Source organism: Thunnus thynnus, chromosome 10 (genome assembly GCF_963924715.1).
Source record: "Thunnus thynnus chromosome 10, fThuThy2.1, whole genome shotgun sequence".
NCBI lineage: Eukaryota > Metazoa > Chordata > Actinopteri > Scombriformes > Scombridae > Thunnus > Thunnus thynnus.
Window position 1 is genome coordinate 23,539,781 of NC_089526.1, and position 21,247 is coordinate 23,561,027.

The 21,247-nt window shown below is 38.0% G+C and overlaps 1 protein-coding gene and 1 long non-coding RNA gene across 3 annotated transcripts; one reads left to right on the plus strand and one right to left on the minus strand.

Annotated features, from left to right (window-relative positions):
• Positions 1-636: 636 nt before the first annotated feature.
• cmc1 (C-x(9)-C motif containing 1) lies at positions 637-10,031 on the minus strand. Its single transcript, XM_067602157.1, has 4 exons — positions 9,898-10,031; positions 9,378-9,470; positions 1,815-1,905; positions 637-1,556 (listed from the first exon to the last, which is right to left on the minus strand). Exons 1-4 carry the CDS (start codon positions 9,914-9,916, stop codon positions 1,436-1,438), a joined length of 324 nt encoding a protein of 107 aa, XP_067458258.1. The 5' UTR covers positions 9,917-10,031; the 3' UTR covers positions 637-1,435.
• On the plus strand, positions 9,416-15,951 carry LOC137191774 (uncharacterized). Of its 2 annotated transcripts, XR_010930443.1 has the most exons (4): positions 9,417-9,505; positions 9,594-9,626; positions 11,968-12,082; positions 14,970-15,951. It is a non-coding gene; the product is annotated as an uncharacterized lncRNA (long non-coding RNA). The 2 variants fall into 2 exon arrangements; XR_010930444.1 differs by lacking the exon at positions 9,594-9,626 and having other exon boundaries at positions 9,416-9,505.
• Positions 15,952-21,247: the final 5,296 nt, after the last annotated feature.

Sequence of the window (21,247 nt, forward strand, 5' to 3'; positions counted from 1 at the left end):
TGTCCACATGCAGTAGAGTATTTACATTGAGATATTTGGTTTACTCTTACCAAAATCTCCAAAACATAAATTCCTATGAACTAATAAACACTGAGTGTGATGGAGACTGAACCTGCTTAGTAATGAAATGGTCAATCACAAAGCAGCTGGTGCAGCCGATTTAAGTATCAAATTATAAGGCTACAACAGCGTCATGACATGTTTCATATGGAAGTACGAACACATGAAACAGGCACCTCAGACATCAAATACACATTATTTTCTACTTTTTACTGCTTTTCATGAAAAAAAAAATGAATACAGTAATCTCACCTTCAAATTCCTTCTGTTAGTGTGGTCTGACTTTAAGGCCGACAAGCCCAACATTTGAGAGGAAATCAAAGATAATCATTCTGCTGCATGTCTATGTTCAGATAAACTGAAATACAGAAAACTTTTCACATGGAAAATCTGTCACATATAACTAGTTAAAACCTAAATATAGCCACCATCATTAATCAGAAACGTTGCAATGACTACCTACTTTCAAATTCACTGAAGGTGACATGAAGTGCACAATGCACTGCAGGCAAATCAAAGATACCTGAATGCGAGAGCTATTGTGACACTTTCACAGCAAAAAGAACCCATCAGAAATACAAGTCATTCACGTCACATTTTACTGAAGACAAAAAACAGGAGGGCCAAAGTTTATCTAAAGACCAATGCATTCATCAGCATTTCATGTGTCATAGAATTTGTCACTGATAATACACTTAACTGCCACTGAATATTTACAATGTGACATTTATTTGCATATTTCACACAATCACACTGTTCAGTTTCACTGCTTTGTCAGAGGCCTCTTACATACACTGTACAAGTCTCTAACTTTTTACAGGTCCTTTGTGTGTTAATGTACTCTTTCTTCTGCAAATAATATTCCAAGCTGTGACACATAGCAACAGGGACAAAACAGACTCTTCATTACCGCTTGTGCTGTCATTGCACGTACAATTTAAAGACATGTTATGACTGCACACCTCCAAAGCTAAAGCACAACACACTCAGGAGGTCACTGTACCTTGATCAGATCTTTCTGTATATTCTGTCATTCATAAATGTCTTGTAGATGTGGCGTCACCATGTGCATTCCTGCTTTTGAATAATCTGAATGGAACATCTGTGGCCCTCTGATGGACAATGTTTTGCAAATGTACATGATATTTTAAAAAATATACACTGTCTTGATTAAATATCACTCTTGAACACACAGATAGGTTTCAGTCACAAATCCCACAGACTTAACCCCAAACAAGTCAACAAGCTTGTGGCTTTATTAGTAATAAACTCTGCCAGATCACCTGCATGTATCCTGCAGGACTTGGTACTTGCTCTGGACAGAGCCTCGTGCTCCACACCTTGTGAGCCAAGTTGTTTAGGTATCATCTTTTTGTTACATGCTGGTCGGGAGTTTTTGTTTCCTGTTCTTAGCTGGGATCCCCGTCCTCTGAAACTCGAGTTTCTCTTGGATGTATTCCTGCTTACACTCCTCGAAGAAGGCAGGGTCCTTGTAGCTGGTGGAAGACAGAAGGTACAATCTTTATTTTACAGAATGAGTGCAGCCTGGTATGACTATCATTTCAATGTGATTATGTGGCTTTGAGACTATTGAGACTTCACAGGTAACAGTTAAGAGTGTCAGTGAGGGAAGGAGAGCGTGGGTAAGCCCACCTAAAAGGTGTTGGTGGGATAACACGTGGTGCAATAACACATAGGAAGCCACCTTACTGTGCAAGTGCTGAGTGTTGCAGAAGAAACTGCAAAATACTTACTGTAGCGTCAGACAGTCCTTCAGGGCTGAATTCTCTTCTCTGCACTTCAACACCATGAAGAAACCAGATTCTTTGCAACAGTGGTTGAAGGCTGGCGGACGGTGATGAAGGAAGGTGGCAGAGAGAGGGAGAAATTAGCAGAAAAAGTGGAACAAGATCAACATGTACAACAGCCTCAAATATAAATTTTATTAATGGAACCTGCTTCAAATCTATTACAAGCCTACCTTTATTCTTATATTATTTGATCCTGAAGTACAAGCACAGATGAGGAAAAAGGCTGCCACAAACCAAACCAAGATGGGCCTCATCTTGGCAGTGTACCACAAGAAGGAACCTGGTTAGAGGTCACCTTGCCAGGCCTCTTATCAAACTGAAACCCATGTTTCCTTGTTCACACAAGGACTGAACCCAACTGTACTGGCCACAGAGTGGTTGTATCTGTGGTTGCCCTGTTTCCACATTGGCTTTTTAACAGTCAACCTATCACCCGCAAATATAAACATGCATGTGCCCCCGAGAATTAAATATAGGTTATGCTTCACCGATCACAGTGCCCACAGTTAATAACAATAACTATGCCAGAAAAAGGAGTGTTTCCAGAGTTCACAGCCCCTTCAAGAACGTTACCTTTTATGTTATTATTGTCTCTAACGGATAGACAATAGATGGAAAGGGTAGAAAGGGTGAAAAGTGTCCTGAGATGACTTTTGTTGTGATTTGGCGCTATATAAATATAATTGAATTGAATTGAATAAGATGAAGCTGAAAGCTAAATGATTGCATCATACTGATTGCACTTTTAGGGAATCATTACAGACTGGATACATTCTGCAAATTATTATTACATGGTTGTAAATCTGTTAATTACATAGTTATGTTTTAAATAGAGGCGCAAAATAGCTTAGTTAAAAATAATGATCACACCATCTGAAAAAATAGTGAAAAAAAGATGCCAGTTAAATTTAACAACATTCGATTTTAAAGTCAAAATGAAATTAAAAATGCCTTTTTAACCCTTTTAGCTCACATCACCGGTCATAATGTGCAATTATTTAACTATATATGCCAAAAAAATACAAAAACCTAAATCCATTTCTTTCTATTCTTATATCAAAAATCGATCATGTTTTCTTCCTGTAAAACAAAATATAACGGATAATAATATAATAAGTAATACATCATGATACGGAAGTTAGATACTCTTGAAATGCTGTTTCATCTGGACTTAAATCCAATTTAACAAATATTTAACCTTTGTTAAACATTTGAGAAAGACTTGTCAGTACGCTCTGACCCATCTGAGTCACTCTCCTCTAAATAAGCTGCAATTAGAGCTGCAACAATTAGTCAATTAAACAAAGTTGTCAAATATTAAATTAATCACCAACTATTGCCAATTAAATGAAAAGGCCGGAAACCAGCCTCAGTGACACTGTACCCTGGCTAGTGGTGTATTCCAGATTAAACATACAAGGTCCTCATTGTAAACAAGGTGTTGAAGACTGAGTCTTCACCTTGTTAGCAAGCTCTTTCTCAAGGCTTTAATTAAAAGCACTGTCCTATCTCTCCTCCGAACATCTGACATCATAATTACCTTTATCAGCAGCATCAGTATGGTTATCACACAGACACTTTCATCGGGATGCAGAAGTGAAAAAAAAACAACTGCAAAACCAATTTAGAGAAGCAGAACAGTGCGACTAATCTAATCAACAAACGCCTCATCCCTGTCCCATGGTACTAATACAGAGGGTTGCCTTTCTGATCTCACATCAGTAGCGACACTAAAGGCAAATCTATGAGGCTCACTGTATGTCAGAGGAAGCCCTTTTAAAGAAAAGTGTGATGCCACCTTCACTTTAGGCGGTTTTGTTTGCCATTTTAAAGATGCAGAAGTGTAGTTTGGCAGTTAGTAGAAAGCAGAAGCAAGAGGCTTAAATGTTTAGGGAGATTTGGACCTCAGGAGGAAGACATGTTTGAATCCCTGACACATAATTCATTTTAACAGCAAATAAATGTTATGTATGCATTTCTAAACCATGAAATGAATGAAACAGTAACTTAAAGCATGTCAGTCGAGGGGAAAATGACTATTGACTAAAATGTTTTCATGTTTTCTTCTTCAATACCGTATTTTGGATTTGGAGAACCAGACACAAGCCTGATGAATCCAATTTACAACTAATTAGCTTTAGCTTACAAATCAAAGTCCTGTAAAAACATGACAGTAGTGAATGTGAAAGTGATTGCTAATTGACTACGTAGGTTGGTCGAATGGTTTGGTATTGAAAGACGTGAGAGTACTCGCATGAATCATCAGCACGATAGGAAAAATCACGTCAGGTAAAAGTAGAACTACAAAGAAGTTGTGTACAGGTCAGTAACACCTGGCTGCATCTACAACAAAGCCTACGATATACAAACACGGGGTGTTTAGAGCTACATATGCAGCGAAAGATAACACAGGAAAACACACTCGTAGATTGTGTTTTTTCACTTTTCTTTGTAAAACACAGTTATAGACACACATGTGGGAGCCCAGCGCAGACACAAACATACAGAATGAGATGATAGAGGGTGGAGGATAGAGGTGTGAAAACGAGTGGGACGAGAAGCTAGTAATGTGAGGGGGGTTTCCACTACCCACACAGCCACTGTCTGTCCCATCACCTCAGGAGGTATGTGCGTTGTGAGCAATACACACTGGCTCATCAGATTTGTAAAAACCACATAACCTAGTCACGATCTGGCTAATGTGTTGCCGCAGAAGATGGGGCATACGTGAGCAAAGCTGCAGCCACTATTTCCATGCAGATGAAGTGGCACCTGTTATGTCAATTGGCATGTTCCTCAATTCAGAGAACATAAGTGGACTCAAAAAGCAGGTGTACACAGTGGCAGGAAACAGTTCAAAGAGCCAAAAGGTTCAGGCACAGGAACAAGAAGATTAAAAGAATCTCCTTGGAAGGGACAGAAATAAACTTTCATACAAACAAACTAAGTGTTGCAGATTCGACACCATCGACTGAAAATGACCGTTTGAATGCTAATTATAATGTCAATTAATAGTCCGTGTTTAGTGTTCCCATAACAAGAGTGCAGTTTTTATGGCTGCAGCAGACAGAAGGCTTAGGTTGTGATTATAAGTGCACGCCATACATCGAGACCTGGGGCCAGATGCATAAAACTCTGCGTAGATTCATGACTAAAACTGTGTTAACGCACAAAGCCAGAAATATGCATACACATTCTTCTCGCCAGATTTATAAAGCCATGAGTACACATGGTTCTGTTTTTATAAATCTCAGTCATCGGGGAACTGGGCACACGTGCACAAGCTTCATTTCCACTCCTACAATTAACCATAAATGGATGAAGACACACCCTGAACCAGCCGTTTTCATATCAATTCACCACCTGCCCCACCAGTCTGTACAGCTATCAATGAAACAAACGGGAAAGAAGAAGTGCCGTTTCACAGATTGTGTTGCAGCCGCAAGGTTCTGCAACAGCCAGAATAGCTGTCATTACACGTGGCCATTAAGCATGGCTGTACGGCTTTTTATACCGTCCATATCATTACTTCATCACATGGACCTGTAAACCATTGGCAGAAGTGATATCTCAGGAATGTAATCAATGATTAGTTTACATAACTACGGATAAAATAAAAAGAATAATAAGAGCAAAATAAAATGTTGACTCCTACGTAAATTAAAACAATGATAAAATTAAACACAAAAGTAATTTATCAGTGTTAACTTAATAAATGTGCCTTTGATTAGCATTTTACAAATACCTGTGTAAACGCCAAAAAAAAAAAAAAAAAAAAGTATGCGTGAAGTGCTCATATTCTCACCACACATTCTGTCTTTATAAACACCAGTTTATGTGTGGGAAATGGCGTATGCATGGTTTTTATGTGTACATATCGTTTATGCATCTGGCCCCTTGCCTCGTATTTTCTGTTGGGATTTCCTGTGTATTAAACATGTGGAGTCACACATTCTCAGACAACAAGTGTTGTGAACAGGTTATTATAAGCAGACTGTAAGCTAAATATTTTAGACCACAGACTGAAGGAGAAGTTAAGCCATGAATAAGGACACATTATTAATGTCTTCAGATTACTTGAAAGAAATTTGTTTTCTAACATGCTGTTTAAGTTTCATTGCATTTCTGTGTTTTACAACCTTTCAAAGTCTACATGTCTTCTTCGTCCAGCAGTTGTGCTGGAGGTAAAATGCAGAGTATAAAACTAAACAGAAGGGTGGGTGTTAGTATGCTAGTGTGAAGCTTAACTGTAATGAGAACTGAATATTACAAGTTCAAATCTCTAGAAAAATCTGAATGGAGGATTAATTATCCTCTCATACTTCAAAAACATGCAAACACACTGCTCACTCCACGCTGCTCACAGTATAATAAGACTTTGGTAGTGCATGTTCCGAACCTTAAATGGACAAGTAGTATTGTATGAAGTTTTATTTTTGACTTTTTCTTAAACTCTCTTTTCCTCAAAACTGCAAAGACTGAAAAATGGATAACTGATTTCCCATGTTTATACATCTATTCAGGGGGTGAATTGAGCTAAATGATGGATAGAAAGACATGCACAGAGAAATGGTGATTTGTGGCCTTTACTGCTTTATATAATTTGTGTCAGTATTTTGTGTACAGCTTTCTTGCTATAGAATTCATAATACTTTTCAGGGCAGAGATTTTGACTTGTCAAAGTATGAACAGCACAGGTGGAATTAGTAACATTAATGATGGCTGCATTGCATTTAGGTGAGCAAGTTCCGGGGCTCTGATATTGTGCATCAATGATGACGAAAATGAAACCATTGTTAATGCTTTTATTTACACCTGTGCTTTTCCTGTTTTGACAAGTCAAAATGTGTGCAGTGAAAAAGATCTATAAAAGACACATTACTATAGAGCTATATATGAAATTGCCAGTGTACTATGTACACCTTGATAAGAATATGCAGTCTAATACAGCAGCCCTGTAATAAATCCTACCTTAATTAGTCGATTCAATTGTTGATTCAACTTTAAAGTAATTTTGAAGCCTGTAAGTTGTGATCAGTGTCAGTGAAAATTAACTTTATCTTAAAGTGGCTGGTGGTTTCTAAATTCTACTGGTGGTTTTCTAAATTCTACATAAAAGTGGGATTTTTTTTGAAATCCCACTTTTATGTGAAACTAACTTTTGTGTAATGTTTGTCTTGCTTTGAAATAAAAAAACTACTAATACACATTTTTCCCCTAAAAAGTAGGCCTATTAATTTAATATTTGTTCCCTTATGGTTATCCTTTTATAATTCAACTCCATTGAATGCCACCGGCCACTGTGGCTGGTGGTTAGAGCAAATTCACCAACTACTTCACAAATTTGCCCACACGTTGGCTGGCAGCCAGTGCAATTTTCCATCCCTGGTTGTGATGCTGTTGAATTGTACTGAATCATACTGGGAGGAGTTTCCATTATTTAGTCTATAGTCACTGATATACATGTGGTGGACAAAACAATAAAAACATTTCTCAGAATAAATTAATTTATTTCCATAAAAATTCATGTTAACAGTAAAGAGTGAATGTGAAGCTTTAATGTTGCTGAAATAAAATTCTTCTCTAATTATAGTCAGATGATTTATTTAACTTTGATGAAAAAGTATCATATTGTTTCTCCAGTTTTTTTTTAAGAATGCATGCAGACAAATCTTTGGATCTTATTAAAGACCAAATATATGTCTTATATTTATTACTTTGATGCCAGTAATGTGACCATCATTGTTCAGTAAAGACTCATAATTAACAGCACTATACTTGTCACAGCAGATATTGACTTTCTGACCCATTAGGTGGATGTACATACTTTTGCTTTACTAAAATGCTGATGTTGGTAGCAGGCATATTGTTTTGTATTTTTTAAAATGTCACACTCTTGTAGTGACCCTTTATAGACCTTTGACTTGTCATAGTAGGAAAAGCACAGATACAATTAATTTTATTAATGATAGCTCAGTTCTATGAAGTATTTCAGTGCACCACTCAAGTGAGGCAGCATGCACAATACCAAAGCTCAGGAACTGGCTCAACTCAATTCAGTGCAGTCACAGATGGATTACTGCGCAGGCAAAGTCCCAGGTTCAGTGTGTGTCAAATGGTTTTTAGTAATAAAATTAAATGCAAATTTGTTAAGGAATTTGAAACACTGAAGCAAAAAATCTGATAATTTTGTTGTTTTACATATTCTATAATAAAGTTCTATTCAATCAAATTTCCTTCAAATTATATAACTCACATAAAACGTGGGACCAGATACCGTCTGTAGTATGCTGGGGCACTGTGTGACAGGAGGTGGGGTAGGGGTGTCAGAAGGGGCCCAACAGAGAATTTTGGCCGGGGGTGGGGGTGGGGGTGGGGGTGGGGGTGGGGGGGCTTTTCACGCAGGAAAAGCCTGTCATACTTCAGGGTATGAAATAGGTGTTTTCCCTCATATGGACAACATACAAACATTTTTAAAAAAAAAACTTACTAAGAGTGTGCAGCCCTATGAATCTCCATAATAACAATAAAATTGTCTTGGATTTAACTGACATATGCGTTAATCTCACTGATTCATCAAAACGTATCAGTGCTTGTGAGCATTTTAATGTCTGGTGTTTTAATGTTGACAGCAAACTCATAAGAAGACACAAGAATGGTTGTGGTCCTGCTTTGTTTTAATGGAATAACCACTCTCTCTCACACAAAACACCAAGGCCATTTCTTGCTATATATGGACCACGCATGTGCTTAAGGCCTTCATGACTGTTAGGGGGCCCTGTTGCGCCAATGTATTTTTTTTTCTCCTAAAATATAAATTGACACTTTTGGTAACCAAGCATCCTCATGTGTTGATCTAAAACACATACATTATTTAAGCTCAAAATGGTTAAAATGAAATGTATGTATAGTTTAAAAAGCTTTCCCTTATAAGCAAATCAATTTCAAAGTCATCATCAGATTCTCATGTATTGACATACTGACGTCAATGGCTGAGTCTATCAAGTCTGACAGTGAGATCACTAGATCAAGGACACCATTTAGATAGATATTTGATGCACTGTCACAATGGTTTCCAAAAGGACCTATCCTTCAAGAAACGAAAAACGAAAACGAAAGAAAGCAGAGGAAGGACAACTTTTGCAGAGCATACAACATATTTATTTCACTTATAACCTTTTTATGGAGAGTGTATTTCTGCCAGTGAACGATCGGTGTACAGGTACATGAACCACTGGCTAGCTAACTTTAGCTAGGTAGTTTCACTATGTATAATATGAGCCAGGTAGCTAGACCTTGCTAGTTTATTTATAATTTGCATGTGTGTTTTGATTTTGATGTTAACACTGCAGCTAGGTTCCTTATGTGTTAAAAGCAGTGTTTGGTCTCATTTATACACATATGGTATGTGATGCTGATTTGATGTGTTTGAAATGGGGGACAAACAAGATTTTGCACAGGGCCCCTAAAAATGTAGAAACGGCCCTGCAAAACACACACACACACCTTCAACTTTCTCAGCGCAGCGCTCCTTGGCTTTCTCCCTCATCATTTTGGGGATGAGGACATCTGTCTCCACATGCCTCAGTTGGATCTCCTCTGAAATATGGCAGGACAGAAAGAGAGACATGCAGGTAAACCATCACAAACATGGTCAGCAATATCTGTAGCCGCAGTTTGTGCTTCATATCTGTTTATCATCTTTCTTTTTTTACATTTAAGGCATTCATGCAGGCGACCAAGAAGCATTTCAAGGTATATAACGCTAACTTAAAACAATTAAGGTAGGTGGTGAACATAGGAGCATGTGGAGGACCGTTTCTCAGTTGTCTTCTTGACTTCTCGTTGAGATAGCCACTACACTTAGCGTTAGCTAGCTACACGAGTGTACTTAACATTGACTGGTATTTCCTGAATGCACAGAGCAACACACAAAACAAATGCAATTTAATACAGCTAAGTAGTGAGCTAAATACATATCATGCGAGAAATATCAAACATTTAAGACTACAGAGATGTTTAATACCTGCTTTAGCTGCTTCCATTACGGTTGCGTTTCTCAAAACATTACAAAACTGAACCAATGTGACCTAGCTTATGTTCGCTCAAAATACTTCCGCTGACGTAGTCGGTCGGCGTTAGGAACTACAAGTCCCAGAAGGACACACTCACTCAGCCAGCCGTGCCCACATCTACATCCGTGGATACACAGTGAGATACGAGTTTATAGACACTGTAACTCCATGGTAATTTTTATAGTGGACTGTTAAAAGGAGTTTCTGATGCTTTGTACTTACAAACAAAGACATACAGAATACAAAGTTACATAATAATTATAATATATTAATGATCCTATTCCTAAATAAGACATAATTATACATTGGAGGATTTCACGCACCAGACATATGAAGGTAGGTGTGAAGAGTGTTCTTGTAAAATAATGGTAGTTGCAAAAATAGTAATAATAGTTTGATGCAAAAACACATAACCTGTTCTGCTATTTGCTCATAGTTAGACTTAATGGTACATGGAGTGCACATACAGTAGCCTCATTACAGTAACACCTCAAGTCAAGACCATACAATTGTGGAAGTATTACTTCCTCTTTTTGTTTGTTTGTTTATTTTATTTTGGCTCAAGACTAATCTCCCAAGAATCCATGTTAAAATCGCAATAAAACATTTTCAGAATACTATAGGCCTACAGCTCACTTACACATTCATGCTATATACTGTATACACATGATTATAATACATACACTCATAGTCACACACTCAGTTAAGCTTAATCGTATATAAGTGTGTGCACATACACACTTCATTTACATAAATATATCTGTATAAATCTAAACTAGTGCAATTCTGAAAGTGTAATGATACAAGTACTGCATATTGACAACCACCATAAGAATCTACAATCCACGATACATCAATTATTAGTCATATTGTAACACATAATTATTAGTCATATTGTAAGACACAACAACATTGTAACGTATTTTATTGAGTTCCATTGTTTGATAGTCCTGTAAATAAAGGTCTGCCTACCTATTTCTGTTTTTATCCTTGGTAATATGTAATTATTTTTTATCTCTATTCCTTATAATGACTTTGTGTTCATCTCACACCAATAATAGTTTGTCCTGAATACTTATTGGTCTTTTGAACTTTTGAATTTTTCCAAATTGTGCAACTGAATATTGTCTCACATGTTTTCCTGCTGTGGACTCTCCCATCATGTAGTGCAAGACACTCATTCTTATTTCAAACCCACATCGTAGGATCAATCTTGCTGTCTTGTTCAGTGCAATCTTCAATCTGTCTATATCTCTTTGAGTGTTGTTGCCCCACACTGCACAGCAGTAACCGATATGGCTATATATTATACTCTGAGATATAACTTTACAAATATCTTTAGGTGAGAAGCTTGTAATTCGTCCAACCATCCAACCCTGGCATTTTCATCACCTTTTTAGAAAGGTACATAATATAAACTGTCCATGTCAGATTGTTTTTCATTTTCATTCCCAACAGTTTAACTTCAGTGGCATCCTCAATTTGAATATTTTTTAAAATTTGAGATCTCCAATTTTGTTAAGACTATATGCTAAAGAGCTATTGATTCAGGAAATATTTTGTACTTTGTGACGTTGTTGTTTATTTGTCCACTCTCCAGAGCTTTTATTAGTTTTTTGTCCTTGTTTTTTAAATTGTGTCTCAGTTAAGAGTGGATGTAGTGATCAGTGTGCTCATCCATTGCCATAATTAAATGACTTTTAATTACATTTAATTACAATAATTCATTTTGCAAAATGTTATATGTTATTTGATGTACAGACAGTTTTGAATACTTTAACTAATTGAGCTTGAACTTTATAAGATGTAATTTGTAGATGCATTATTTATAATAATATCAGATATTTTTCTTTTTTCTGCCAAATATTTACTTTGTTCCTCTTCTTTTCACATGCAGAATGATCCATAATTTTTTAAATCTGTTTTTGGACCAAATGGCAGGATTGAAATAAAGCCATGAAATGGTGAAACGATGAATACTCCACTGAAAGTAAATTGACATCTACCACCTTGTATCCGAGCCTGTACCACAGACTGCATGCTGAGCAGAGTAAGCCTGACCACAGTCAGCTGTGTGGCGGATTGGCTGTCTAGATCCCATGCAAAGAGGACCCACCTGTTCAGTCAAAGCGACAGGTACACACCCGCAGACACACGCACACACCTTGAAGCAAAAGATAAACTTCACACATACACTTCGACTTTAGACTACAGTAAGAAAAAGGCGTAAACAACCCACCTCCACATCCAAACCACACACAAACACCCAGTGCGCCTTCACAACTCACACTCACCCACACACACCACCACCAGAGGTGATATAGTGAATCTTTTGCATGTCTATCTGAAGTTCTCACGGCTCTCTGACCTTACAACGCTAAAGCTGCCAGTTTCCTCTGTGGAGGAGCACATTCTTTTCATCTACAAATCAAAGGCCAGGAAGAAAAAAAACTATAACTTCGACAAGTAGAAAAAGGCATCCTTAACAAACAAAGACCACAGGCCATCACCTGTGTGCAGCACATGATTTGTTTGTGTACCCTAGACTTAAACACATACAGACAGATGGACCCACATATCTCCAAGCTGAGCCAAACACCCCTCCCAGACAGCACACTCTTCTGTTTCCATCCGTCTTGGCACCAGGTGGGCATCTGCAGATTTTAATATTATCAGACCTCTCCAAACTGCAACACAAGCCAATTTTACACAACAGGGCCAAGTGGAGCTCATACGAATGATTGCACTACCACTGAACCATATCTGGCAAAAACAGTATTTTAATATCTCTCAAATACATGACAAAACATGAGTTATATTTGATATGTTTTATCTTGCAAGAGATATATCCTTGCAAAAAAAATAGAAAAATCTGTGCACATCCACGGATATGTGAAACCCTAATAAAAAATAATTTACTATATATTCGACAGGTGTCAGGCAAAGTGTAAGATAACTTAGCAAACATGTATGTCATATTTCTTGATAAATAAATTGAAAAGTAAATAACTGTAAGAGCAGAGGCCTAACAATGCTCCCTAGTGAAGAGGAAATTTGTTACAATGGAAATAAAATTTGGGATTACAAACAAAATCTAATACATGATGATGTAGAGCAAGCTTTGGAAGAGTTCCTTATGGACAAATAGGTACTTTTCTCCAATTCTTTACTTATGCAAATAGCCACACAATTATAAAATCTGTCATTTGGACCAAGCGGCATGAACAAAATAAAGCCATTAGATTAGACAAATGGTTGTAATGATCCACCACCTTCCATGCACAGTGTGCAAGATTTAATATCTATGTTCAAACTGTTTGTATTGTGCATAAACAGAAATAGAAACTAAATGATTGTAAGGTTCTGTTTTTGAAAAACACAAGATAACACATTTCTTTTTGATGTGCATTGTAATTTCTTAAGTTTCAGTTTCCATACTTTTCTCCCTTACAGCATTTGATTAGATTCTTTTTTATCATGACTCAACTTACTTACTCGAAGAAAACAAAGCTTCCCCTTCCCTTAAATTATGTTTTTGTATAACCGCAGTTTTCATAAGAACGTTGGTGTATGGAGATCAGGTATGCAGAAACGCCGGGCGCGTATTAATTGCAAGTGTGACGTTTTTTACAGGTTGTAAAACATAAAAGGAGTGGCAATATGAAAACCTTACTTACTGACTTACTGTGCAAGACAGTCCCTGTTTCCCTCTTTTTGCCGCCAGCAGTAGCAGCAGCTTACACATCAAAATGTTTTTACATTGCTCCATTTACCTGCAGCTCTGCATTGTCAACATCAATTACTGAAGCAATTTCATATTGTTGTATTGTTCTGAAAGGGGGAAAGTCAGTTCTTAAAGAAGAAAATTAACGCCTGAGGGGGGTTAAACAGGTTTGCTAAACTGATTTTCAGTTTAGCAAACCTGTTAGACTCCCACATATGTTCATTTTGTGTCATAGAAGAGTAATCATACTCAATGTCCCTTTAAAACTATGTATTAATCTCTACAATACTGTATGAGATGGAAAAGGAATCACATAAATTCTATATTTGAGGAATTTCAAGAAAATGGGAAATTGTAAGTAAGTCCTGACCAAGCCCAGTTGGCTCTACAGTATAGTTGAAACTGCTCACTACCCCAGGTAGCATGCTGGCTGATATGGCAGTGGCACGGGCTCCCGACACTGATCCAATATTACCCAAGCAGCAGGGCCCCATGAACCTGGCAGAAGGAGGTTAGCAAAGTTAAACCCTCTTACTACATGCCTCACTGCTCAGGGCCAACCACCAGCTCCTCCAACTGTCCACTGACGGGCACCAAACAAGGCCCCTGTCAGAGAATGTTAAAGGGTCATTGACACTCACACCTCTTACACTTGTGGGTCTCCAGAAAACCAGTTCTTGATGTGTGATTTATGTATCTGTGTGATTTATGATATTATTGCATCTTATTTATTTATATATGTGGTTGTTTCTTCTACTTAAATCCCACCTGCTTCATATGTGCTTATTTCTTTTATCTGCATTTCACTTATTCATATATGAACTTCTTTTATTTTGCACTTTCACTTTCATCTGTTTATGTGTGGGCTCAGTGCTGCTTGATAGAAGTGCTCTCATGTTACGGGGGGGGGGGGGGGCTTACATGGTTTTCTGATTGATTTTTTAATTTCATTCTGCACTTTGTGCTTAAGCTTAAAAAGCGCTATATAAATAAAATTATTATTATTATTATTATGTTATTTAGGTAAGAATAGTATTGTAGCACTGATAAAAGTAAAGGAAAAACTGTTGCAACAAGGAAGATAAAGTCTTTATTACAACAATTACTAGGGGAGATTTTAACTTGTAACGCAGAGGAAAGTTTAGATTTAATTAAGACTGTTCCTTTAAGTAATGTTAATGAGCATAATGCCAAAGCCAGGCTGTGTGTTTTCCTAGATGCTCCTCTCTTCTGTTGTTCGCACCCACAGCAAGAAGGAGGAGGTGTGTTCTGACTTTCTCGTCCTCTCCTCTGCCTCAGTCTCCACTTCTTCATATCTGTGACTTCCAAGACGTCGCTCGGCCGGCAGATGGGGTGTGGAGATGAGATTTTAGAGAGTGTTTAAGCCGTTGGATTATCTGCTCTCCATCGACCCTGAAGAGGTTCCCCACAGCTCGGGTGAGGGGATTACAAACCTACAGGCAGACCTCTGCTGTTGAGTCCTGCTGTGGGGCACCTTCCGCAGGTCACCCCTGGGAAATTTGGCAGTGGCAATTATTCTCAATGTCAACTAAGTGTGTCTTGATATTAGAATGAGTCACAGCTTGGTAGCTTCACCTTTCCTTCTTGCTGGCTTTTGGCACTAATTTATTTGACATAAGATAATAAAAATTTCTGCTGAAATAGTGATGATAGAGGCAAGCATGAGCCTTCTATGGTCTTCAAAAAAAATATTTTTGTTTTCTCATCAATCTCTCTGCCCTCCTATTTTGCTCATATAGCCCAGATAACCTGTTATGTGACACAGAAGAAGAAAGATATTGAGATATTTCATTAATTATGATGATAACAGTTACTCCAGCTCAGCTGATACAGGTTTGTAGCAATAATGGCACTAATGTGGACCAAATTATAGTATTTAGCATGTATTTAGTATTTAGCAAATCACCAGACACTGGAAGTAGACAACTCAAAATTTAACAATAAAAATAATAACCCAAATATTAGCCTTTCTCTGGGCAGATCGCCCACCTGCCCAGAATAAAGTTACACTTGTAATATTTAAATGGGCCAGAAAGCCTTTTTGCTTAACCTGGGTTGTGTTGGCACCACCTGAGCAATGTCAGGATGCATTTCCTCTCAAGCAAGTGAAGGGGTCTGCCACTGTGCCGCAATCTGCACCCGCTTCTCAGGCAGGCTAAACCCTTTGACACCACAGTTTTTAATTAAAATTACATTAAGAGTAATCAGCCGGAAGAGTTGGGAATGGAGGTCAGAGGGATTGAGGGAGGGGTGGGTGAACGGAGGAAGTGCTTGGATAGATGGCGGGGGGGGGGTTTGACCCTATAACCAATAATATCTGTTTCCAGGTTGCTAAATATGTTGCTATTGCCATGCCTGGTCAGCTTGTGGTTGTTTTTGTACTGTCAGTGATTTTCTTGGCTTTCTTAAACTAATATACATTAAAAAACCAAAAGTAGTAACAATGCGACTCATTTCTACCAGTTTCTAGTGTTACTGAATATACATTGTTACATCATCTCACACAAGAATATTATTAAACAATTCATTAACTCCCTTCAAGGTCTGCGGTATCCATCTTTCCTGTTCTGACATGCTCGGTGGTGATTGAGAAAATATAACAATTAGGTTGTTGGAAAATTGTTGGTTTTTTTTTCAGAGGAGACACATCTGGCTTTCACACTGAATCTCCGTAAAAGGAGAAGACCAAATGTTAATATGACTCCCTTCCTCCAAGAAACAGGAGAGGGCTGAAGAGAGAAGGGTACAAAGACCCCATTCGTTCTCACTTGAGGGCTCTCGCCAAGATAATTATAAGCTTTATGAAAGTACACAGAAAAAAGTGGAAGAAACCCACCGAAAGAATGGATAGACAGGGGAAGAAAATTACTTTTCCCCTCTGCCTTCGCTTTATGCCCCCTTTAACAAGAGATGAGACGGCAATGGATGGAGGAGGCCTTCTTCAGGAGGCATCCTGGGGCTTTTGCAGCGAGGCAAACAGGAACGAGGGAGAGCATTCAGCCCTTCTTGTGTTTCTTCCATTCATTAAGGCAGCAAACCTTTGACCATTCTACAATGACCAGAGTTTTGCCTCATTACACGGTCCAACCTGATGAAAAGATGAAGAGGACAGAGACAAGGATGATGAGGAGAGCAGAAATGAAGACCATGCCATTTGAACAGGAGTTTGGTATAGAATCCACTAGCACCAAACAATACCAAAGAGAACATCTTGTCTTTTGATTTGAAGTTTTTTATCCATCTCCCTCTTCTTTCTCTGTCCTTTTCTCTAGAATATGATCCTCTCTAGGCTTCTGTACCCACATTGCCTACTCTGCACTGAGTGTCTGAATGCGGTTAATTATCTAAAAGGAAAAGTTTGTACCTGTTGAAAAGCTATCCTTGGTTGCTTGGCTTGTTAATGCCAACAAAAAGCAGCCATAGTGGATGGTCAGAGGACACCACATGCTGCGGAGAGCCTTTCAGTCATGTCCCTAATAAGAATGCAGTAGTGAGAGCTCCTCTGAATGCACGCAGGGGAGAGGTAGATAGGTAGGAAGGAGGAAAGAAAAGAAAGGGGAAAAAAACATCTTTTACCTCTCCATCTATAATTACTCCAAATGAAGAATAGGCTGAAGAAATGGCCAGGGAGACTTTCCATTATGACAGAAAAAAAACCCATCAAGTAGAGAAGGCAAAGCACAAGATCGATAGTTTTTTAATGGATAAAAGAGAAGTTTTTATAACATCTCAGAAGTAACAACGTATGTGTGTGTGTGTGTGTGTGTGTGTGTGTGTGCTTATGTGTGTGCTAAAGTAAAATCACATTTGTGACTTCTAAATGTACAAAAACACTGTCCAGACTCTATAAAGTGCACCATTATGACTTCACTATCAGTCCCAGAGTCAGTATGCTTCAGTATAGTCATGCTGCAGATACAACTGTCTTAATCTTTGCTTTCTACAAACAAGAGAACTTTCAATCAATTCCTTTCAAAATATGCAGACATATTCCTCTCAACCATCTTCCTTTTTTCCCCTCTTCATTTCATCTAATGAACTGAAACCCTGAGGCAAGAGGACTGCCACCTCTTTTCCTCTCTGTCAGGATCAGACAGAGACGTAGCTTGTCTGTTCGGCTGACAGCAATCTGTGTCTGTGTGTGTGTGCGTGTGAGTGTGTATGTATGAGACCCGCTGACCTGGGAGGAAGTGTTATCTCGTGTTGTAAATGGCCCGTAAATGTTTTCACAGGTTCACAGGGAGAGTCGTGTGTGTTAAAGCTTGGGGAGAGGTCAAGCTTGGCTCGCAGTATTCATCGTGTCATCAAGCCTTTCACACCTTAAAATAATAGACACAGCACTCACACACACAGACACATGCAATGTGCAAGGTTTTGCACACACCAGAAATACGTTAAACTTCAGTATCCACATGTACGCGCAGGTACATGCAAGCTGATATTCATTAAGATCCAAATCTAAAATATCTACTAAATCATTTACCTCTCCTCTCTTTTTTGTATGTAAAAAGCATTTAAGTAGTTCAGCTAAACAACTTTTGTTACTTAAAATTGTGAAAAGCTAAACCTATAAATTAATTCAATATGGAATTTGAAATGATTCATTAAGCAAATTCAACACTGGATTCACATTAGATAAAATCCCAACCTTGGTGGACACACATTAAAAGTGCCTCCTCTCCAGTTACCTACTTTGCTTAGCTTCTTTCCCACTAACAGAACATGAATGGGCTTTTTTCAGTGTTTTATTTGTCGATGATCCTCTCTGAGAAGGTGACTAGCACTGGAGGTTTTGTGAGCAATTGACAGTGCCTTTATAGGATCAGTAGGTGTGTGTATGTCTATAATAAATTGCACTAAAAATGGTGAAAAATGCACCTTAAAAAAAGAATCAAAAAGCAGCATGTTTATTCAATATAGTCTCGTTGATTCAGTGCTGTGTGTGTGTATGTGTGTGTGTGTGTGTGTGTGAGAGAGATAGAGAAAGAGGGGGAAGAGTGGGGGTACGGAAGAACATAGGCCTCACACAGGGGATAGGTGCTAAAATATACAGCGAGAAAAACTCAGTGAGAAAGTGACAGCTGAGCAATAGAAGTGGGGCGGGCACGGAGGAGTTGTGTTTTTTAGACAATAACAATTTTTACTATCAGTAGTGGTATATAGTTTCATCAGGAAACAAATGTATAGAGTAAAAAAATATTTTTTTCTCAGTCAGTTGTTTTTTTTTTTCGGGGGGGGGGGGGTATGGAAGTACTGAGAGCATATTTTTCATCTTCCAAATCTTTGCATTTTTGTTCTACCTAAAGGAAAATGTAAGGGTAGAGTAAAATAGGAAAAGCAAATGTTTCTGTCGGTACTTATACAGTATAATATTTTACTGACATTGACAATTTTTGGAAGATTTTCCTACTTCTGCTCCATATTGTCTTGTCAGTTTCTCCTCGATAATAACACTCCTGAAGTAAGCATACACATACACTTATATATATATATATATATATATATATATATATATATATATATATATATATATACACACACACACACACACACACACACAGCACAGGGAGCAAGGAAGCCGCCTCTCAATTATCAACCTCTCTTCACTGCTCTCGACACCTCATGTTTCTCTGTTAATGACTGGATTAAAGCTCTGATTAAGATGCACTTAACCCATAAACAGCAGTTCTCATTCACATACCATTGGAAAGCCAATTAAAGCAAGCTGGGACTTCAATTAAGACTGACAAAGGCCAGACAACGTCAGGGGTTTTGTGGGTGAAGAGGGGAGCAGGGACGAGTGTGTCAAATTTAGCTTCTGCCAAGAGCAAGGATTTGGGTCAGAACATAAAAGTAATATAATTTTATTCAGGGGTGATAAAATTAAACTCCAGTGGAGAAGAGCAATACTTTTTTGAAGGAGTGCCAATTTAAGTGGCTAACACGAGAATAAAAATAGGTATAGGAGTGTGAGTACAGTGTAAAAATGCTTTTGGTTTCAATTATTGGAAAATAATACAGAAATCTGAATTTCCTTAAACTTTAGCTGTATGTCAGTTTCATTAGCAAGTTCAGCTAATTTGTTTTTAAGTGTTTGTGTGTAGTGTTTGATTTGTTATTATTTGGTGAGAACTGGCCAAATTTTTGATTGAACAATAACTTTTAATGACTGTTTTTTTAGTTTTCACTTAAATACCAAAAGGTATGTCTTCTGAAGTGTGACAAAATCCTTATTTTGGATTTGATGAGAAGAATATTAAGAGGGTAAAGATGAATCAAGGTACATTCAAAAGATCTTAAAATTATCCAGACATAATTCTGTCTGTTTATCTGCTTAGTTTTGATGTTTTCTCAAGGCAAACAAGGGATTCTAAGTCACCGAGACTGTTGCCTTCCAAGCAGTTACCAATTCAGAGGGGCATTTCTACTTTCAAACTTCTAAACAAAGCCGATTAATTAACTCTCAGGCTTATACCTCTGAACCATAAAGAGCTTACAAATTACCTTGGGGGAAGTGATTACAACCATGGAAAACAATAAATCAATCAATGAATCTAATGAAGCCTGCGTGCCGTTGCTGGTATTTCACTCTTACTCTCAGTCATCTGTGGAATAACAATGGGAAAGAAGGGGATCATAGTTAAATTGTTAATCATAATGTGATACCGCAGTCAGCAGATTTCCCATATGAGAGAAAACATGCTCAGGGTCCTGCCTGCCTGCTCAGTGAGGGGACATAATGCAGAAAATATTCCTTCCACCCCACTGGAGAAAGGAACATTCTTCTAAACAATACAAGTAGTTGATCTGTTCTTTTGCCATTGCTGGGTTATTATATTGACGCTTTCTTACTGTTGCGTCAATATATAGATCTATTAAATGTCTGTGTGTATGCTCTGGATGAGGAAAGTCATATTCACAACCATGTAAAATGAGTACATTGCAGATTGGATTTTCATTATTAAAGTAAAGTCAGTGTTAAAATCAGACAATTCTCATTGAATACTGTCTTGACTGACACAATAATTGTCATTGATGGGACATAGGGAGAACTGTTGATGTGCTACATCTTGTTTTAATAAAATAATGTGACTTACTTACCTGCACCCAGCAGGGACTTGTCCAAGTGATTGCCCTCTTTAACAGGAAGGTCAGAGGTCAACTACAGAGAAGCAGCCCTTGCAATAGTAAGTATGCAATGACTTACTCAACAGCACTGCACCAAAGTGATTTTTAACACCTTGAGTCATCTCGTTGGCTGCCTCATGCAAAAGAAGCAGAGGTGGTATTAAGAGCTGTTTCCTCATCCTCCATCTTGCTGTCATAGCTTCACTGATGCACATGTTATAAGCTTTTAAAGGCTTATCACTGAATCATATATATTCATATCACTGAAATGTGTAACTGTCGCTGGATGTCATAGAGGCAATAACTCATTACTGTGACCTGAGATCAAATTGTGACTGTACTTTGGGGGCTGCTGACACTGGCAGATGGGTGGGCAGGAATTTTTAACAGTGCAGATTGGGTGATAATGAGGAAGTGCTCGAACCAGG

Coding starts and splice junctions, on each gene's coding strand:
- cmc1 (XM_067602157.1), bottom strand. Junction 1,906..9,377: donor CTGCGCTGAGAAAGTTGAAG/GTGTGTGTGTGT, acceptor ACCGTCCGCCAG/CCTTCAACCACTGTTGCAAA. Junction 1,557..1,814: donor AAGGACTGTCTGACGCTACA/GTAAGTATTTTG, acceptor GTCTTCCACCAG/CTACAAGGACCCTGCCTTCT.